The sequence below is a fragment of the Eutrigla gurnardus genome (genome assembly GCF_963514095.1).
Source record: "Eutrigla gurnardus genome assembly, chromosome: 5".
Lineage (NCBI taxonomy): Eukaryota > Metazoa > Chordata > Actinopteri > Perciformes > Triglidae > Eutrigla > Eutrigla gurnardus.
Genome location: NC_139919.1, coordinates 11,504,011 through 11,509,514, shown reverse-complemented (window position 1 = coordinate 11,509,514; position 5,504 = coordinate 11,504,011). Strand labels below are relative to the sequence as shown.

Below are 5,504 nucleotides of genomic sequence, written 5' to 3'. Positions count from 1 at the left end.
GGACATACTGTATATGTACACTCTTATGGACATAGACATGTTGTGTTTGATGCTACTGTGTATTTAGACTCAGCCATACCATTAGTCTTTCTGCCCCCCTGCATGGGCACTCACATCATAATTCAATATGTTTGCAAATACAATCAAACAAAATCTTACAGAATTCCCTTTTGCAATATATTTTTATTCAGATGTAACACAGAAGAATGACAAACACGGATCATTTCAGCGAAAGCCTTGCAGTGTGCTTGATATAAAAAACGTTGCTCTGTGAGTCACATAACAAAAAAGATGGGGAGTGTTTCTAGGCAACAGAGACCCTTGTTACAAAAGGACTGAGGCCAAGAAGTGAACACATTTGTCTAAACTCAAGTATTTTACCTGTTTATGACATTTGCGTGTTGACCCCCACTTTACTTACTGACAAATCATTTGAATAAGCAGATATTTTCACAAATATCCCCTTATGCAAAACACCAAATCTACTTATTATTTTCATCAAGCTGCAGCATTAGTGAGATCTTCAAAGTGTAAACTGTAAACCATTTCCACCTCAGCTTCAACCCACTGCTTACTTTGTGTATGTAATATAGAGAAATCCAATATTGTAAGAAATCTGTTTTAGATTTACTGTAAAGTTGCCATTTAAGCACTTTTTTCTTCACTTAGTTATTAACTAACAGTGGATATATTTTGGAAGAAAAGGAGAGATGAAAATGGTACAGTAAATTATTAAAACCATATGCAAATGGTGTATGTACGTGCTTTGTAACATACAGTATTTATATTATAGCCTACGTTCATTTTCGTGCATAAATTAATCAAACACTTTTAAAGCTATGCCAAAGGCCAGAGAAAACGAAAGAGTGTTTAGACTTTATTAGTAAACTCTGTGTTTTCTACAGTCAGGAGTTTCATATTCCATGACATCAAACACAAATCCTCAACTAAATGATACATTTGTAAACAATGTTAACAATGTTATGCATTAAAGTCTACTCGTCAAAAATCGAGAGCTAATGATGATTTTGTTAGAAATGTATAAGAATGGGTTCAAAGGCCATTTGTGTATATTTCCTGCCATGTGCTGTCTATTAAAGGGTTGAGTCACCAGAATAACAAGAACAAAAAGAAAAGTAGTCACGGCATTAAAAACAACAACAACTACTGAGACTCGTTCAAATAGTTGCATGCAAGACAGACATTGTTACTGCCATTGTTCAATGCTGTTAACACAACAAATGCAAATTATATCAACCACAAGAAGTACGGAAATATGAGAAATATGTTTGATTGTGGGCTGCACGGTGGTGTAGTGGGTAGCACTCTCGCCTCACAGCAAGAGGGTCCTGGGTTCGATTCCCGGGTCGGCCTGGGTTCCTTCTGTGTGGAGTTTGCATGTTCTCCCCGCTTCCTCCCACAGTCCAAAGACATGCAAGATGGGGATAGGTTAATTGGTGACTCTAAATTGCCCGTAGGTGTGAATGTGAGTGTGAATGGTTGTCTGTCTCTACATGTCGGCCCTGTGATAGACTGGCGTCCTGTCCAGGTGAACCCTGCCTTCGCCCAATGACAGCTGGGATTGGCTCCAGCCCCCCCGCGACCCTGAATACAGGATAAGCGGTAGAAAATGGATGGATGGATGTTTGATTTTAATTTGGATGAACCAACTATTTAATAGCTTCAAAGAATGAGGCTGTAGTTTTACTTAAACTGAAGTAAAAAGTATTTTTGTTAGGGACTATTTACAGCTGCAAATTAATACACAATCTGTGCTCCAGCGTCAATTTTCAGGTGAAATATGTGACATTGACACAAAATATGCTACAATGTCCTTTCATGATAATAAAGGAATGGGAGACACATCAGCAGACTTAAATATTAAAGATGTACGTTGGAGCAACAGTTCAAAGCCACACACCAACATTAACTGTGTAAATCATTGAGATCTCATTGCTCGCAGATAAAGCTCTGAACCGCAGAACAGCCTTCATCATTCCACTCTCCCACTCCTCTTGACCTTTGGATAATTTCTCCACAGTCCTGGCCCCCATGGGAGCTGTTGGGCTGCCCGTCCTGCCAGTACCTGGTGTACAAGATAACAGACCTGAAGGCTTTTTACAGACCCTGCTTTGACCTTATAACAAGAAGAAATGAACAATGAAAACATTTTTATATAAAAGACTTCATATGTTCAGTAAATGAAAAGAGGATTTATTTAGAAACATGTCTAATGCCATGATCCTATGAGATATTCTGGTTCATACACTGTGTGTCATTAAAGCTTACGTCGTGGTGACTGGCGTCCCGTCCACCCACGTCCAAGTCCCCTCTATAAGCATGTCATGCATACCAATCCAGGCGTTTTGGCCTGATGCCAGTAAGCTGTTGACAAATACCTGTTAGTGGAGCAAAGAGAAAACAGTTCAAACATTACGTGTAAAATTCTTTCAGCCAAACATTCTTAATTCATTCTCCAAGATTAAGGTTAAATTAATAAATCATGGCGAGACGGAGAGGGGGGGTAATACAAAGAAAAAAAATATTGAGTGAGATGATCATTTCTGAAATTTAGCTCTGGGTTTAGCTCAGGAGGTAGAGCGGTATTGCCGCAAGATTGCCGGTTCGATCCCTGGCTCCTCCTAGCTGAGTGCCTGGTGTCCCTGCAAGACACCTCACCCTAATTGCTCCTGACGAGCTGGCTGTCGCCCTACGTGGTTGACTCCGCCGTCGGTGTGTGAATGTGTGTGTGGATGGGTGAATGTCAGTCATTACTGTAAAGCGCCTTGCATAAAAGCGCTATATAAATGAGGCCATTTATGGGTGGGTGGGTGGATGGATGGAAGGATGGATGGATTTTGTTTTTACCTACAATGGCATGGTTACATCATTGTATGATTTTGATTGGTTCTCTCTTTACCTGCTCCTCCCTGCTTTTTATGAGAACCAGATCTGCTCCCACGGTGCTGCAGTCGTCTCTGCTTGATGTCCAGTTTTTCTTCTCAGTTGAAACAATGTAACAGCTGTCACCAAACTTCCTCCAGCCCGTCTGACAGGGCATGCCTGTCAGTTGAAAACACAGAGAGGGACGAAATATGACAAAAAAAAGGCAAATAATACCAAAACTGAATATAACTTTATAGTAAATTCAGTCAACGTTGATGAGAAACACCTTACTTCTTATTTGAACGGCCGTCCTCAGCATCTTGTCCCTGACCTGTTTGGCTATCAAAATGCAACCGTTTGCCAAACTAGAGTAATTGGTCTGTAACTGCTCCTTGTCCGTCTGCAGAGAGTCATACATGGTTTGCAATTGCTCTTTGTCTTTCTGCAACAAATTGTAGCTGGTCTGAATGTAATTTTTGCTAATATTCATTGCAATGCAACTTAGCTGCAACTGCTGTTTCTCTTTAGTCAGGTTATTCAGTCTGTCCTCTAACTGTGTTATCCCCAAAGTTAAAGCATTGTGACTACTGTGAGTGTTCTCTGCTGGACAGCGAGCATCTGTGAAATGCAAAGAAATGAAATATTTGATTAGCTTTGAATTCGGAAGAGACATGTCTTCTTTGAATGTTCATATGATGATCTACAACATCACCTTGCTTCTCAGCATCAAAGGCCTATTTTGGTGAGCAAACCAATGACTTACAGTATATAAGCTGTCCTAGGTTAGCAGCCAACAGGACAGCACACAGCAGTCCAAGACACACAGTCACAGCGTTTCTCCTCAGAAAATCCATCAGACTATCAGGCAAATTCCTTTTCCTTTGAGCCGGCTGGAATAGCGTGTTGGTGTCTGTGAGTGTTACACCATAGGGAAAGAGAGACAAAGTAAACACACTTCTACTGCAGCTTACATGTAATGGGCTGACAGCATGCCTTTAGTTAGTTTGGTAGTGAAGGGTATGGAGCACACCAGTGGCTAACTGAACCTCTGTAGGAACGTTTACATGCTGTTTAATGTGCCGCAGCTCAGCAGCAACTCAGCTACCAAGCAAAACATAATATACAACAAAACGACATGGTTAGTACTTACTTACTTAGGTTTCGTGAGAAAAACAACATCATGGTTTGGCTTAAATTGACTGATATTGGATCAAAAGTGCAACAAAAGTACTTGTTTCACACAGGACTCGAACAGCAGTCCCCTGGGTTAAGGTCCTGGACTTCGATGGACTCATTTGAAAGTAATTTGTGATACATCAAGTGCAAACGTGATCCATGACAAAACACGTGTCCCTTGAAACTTCGTTCACTATGCAGTTTGATGATGTGGGAACATATTTTTTAAGAAAGCACTACATCATGAAGCCAAACCATTCAAGATGTGTTTCTCCCTTGTGGTTTGTGATTTTCTCTTGAAGGACAACACATAGGACACATCATTTACGGCAGTAAATTCATTCATTATTATTCGGAAAAACATCCTCTGCAGCATTAAATTCAAGTGATGGACACTTGGTCCACACATCCTCTCTATGCCTCCTATTTGAAATCTGACAACAACAAACACATTTGGAACAACATGGTACTTTCTTGATGGTTTATGCACTAACAGCACTTGGTTCAAATAAAGGAAACATTATGATTCAGTTTTATTCAGAAAATGTATAGACAATACATAATTAACTACAATCATTCCCGAAACTTAACCGGTGATTTTGATGCCAAAAAATGCCAAAAGACTAACATTTCTGCATGTATGGCCTGCCTTCCCTCCAAAAGATTATTTCTTTAACACTTGCTCAACAGGTTGATTACCACAAGCATATTGATTTCAGTATTTATTAACATTCTGCCAGTCCATATTGATACTGTACCTTGGCTAACAAAGCCTTCCATTTTGAGGTTCTTATATATGAATGTGTCGTCATCTATTTCCATTACATCCATTCTGATAACAGCCCGTTTTCTCTGTTGAGGACATTTTCTTTATTTAGTCTATATATAATCTATAATCTCACATATGGTTTGTTTCTGGAGTATGCAAAACAATGTTTAAATAATAATAACAACAGGTATAATAATTTGAGTTAAAATGAATTAAAGTTGTGCATAATGTTAACTTACAATTTAATAGTCAATAACCTGCATGCAGCCCAAACATGCCCTTACCTTGGATCTGAGGTCAAACCAAGTCAGTATCGATGTGACTACATTCACATTAAGAAGCAGTCGCTGATTTAGAACAAATAGCAAAATAAATGTTAATGCAGCGTTTTTATTGGGCAGAAGACAGGATGCTACTTCTGCCCGTGTCATCAGAATGAATAACAGAGGAGTGGTTTCCTTTTTTTTTTCCTTCCTCTCAGGCTTCATACTTTCATCATGTCCATTTTCTCTTCCCTTTTCTCAGAGTTTAACTTCGTTTATTTTGGTCCAGAGTCCAATATCTTGTCCAAATTGCCTTATGGTATAGGTATTCACCGGGCCCTAGTTTCGTGGTGCAGTGCAGGGCGGCGCAGGGTGGCGGAGCCGGCGTAATGCAAGTTTCGACCCGCGCA

The 5,504-nt window shown here is 39.8% G+C and overlaps 1 protein-coding gene across 2 annotated transcripts; it reads right to left on the bottom strand.

Annotated features, from left to right (window-relative positions):
* Positions 1-864: 864 nt before the first annotated feature.
* Positions 865-5,286, bottom strand: LOC311013667 (uncharacterized protein). Of its 2 annotated transcripts, none has more exons than XM_084009805.1 (7): positions 5,116-5,286; positions 4,821-4,914; positions 3,650-3,796; positions 3,178-3,504; positions 2,921-3,063; positions 2,290-2,399; positions 865-2,137 (listed from the first exon to the last, which is right to left on the bottom strand). In XM_084009805.1, exons 1-7 carry the CDS (start codon positions 5,260-5,262, stop codon positions 2,119-2,121), a joined length of 987 nt encoding a protein of 328 aa, XP_083865931.1. In that variant the 5' UTR covers positions 5,263-5,286; the 3' UTR covers positions 865-2,118. The 2 variants fall into 2 exon arrangements, with proteins under 2 accessions (XP_083865931.1, XP_083865930.1); XM_084009804.1 differs by having other exon boundaries at positions 865-2,086; positions 5,116-5,283.
* Positions 5,287-5,504: the final 218 nt, after the last annotated feature.

What these genes read in the sequence shown, in the direction of transcription:
- LOC311013667 (XM_084009804.1), bottom strand. Translation starts at nt 5,262, where the DNA reads ATGACACGGGCAGAAGTAGCATCCTGTCTTCTGCCCAATAAAAACGCT. An exon ending in CCTAGGACAGCTTATATACT is followed by an intron (nt 3,505 to 3,649) that starts GTAAGTCATTGG and finishes TGCATTTCACAG; the next exon opens with ATGCTCGCTGTCCAGCAGAG. An exon ending in GACGGCCGTTCAAATAAGAA is followed by an intron (nt 3,064 to 3,177) that starts GTAAGGTGTTTC and finishes TTCAACTGACAG; the next exon opens with GCATGCCCTGTCAGACGGGC.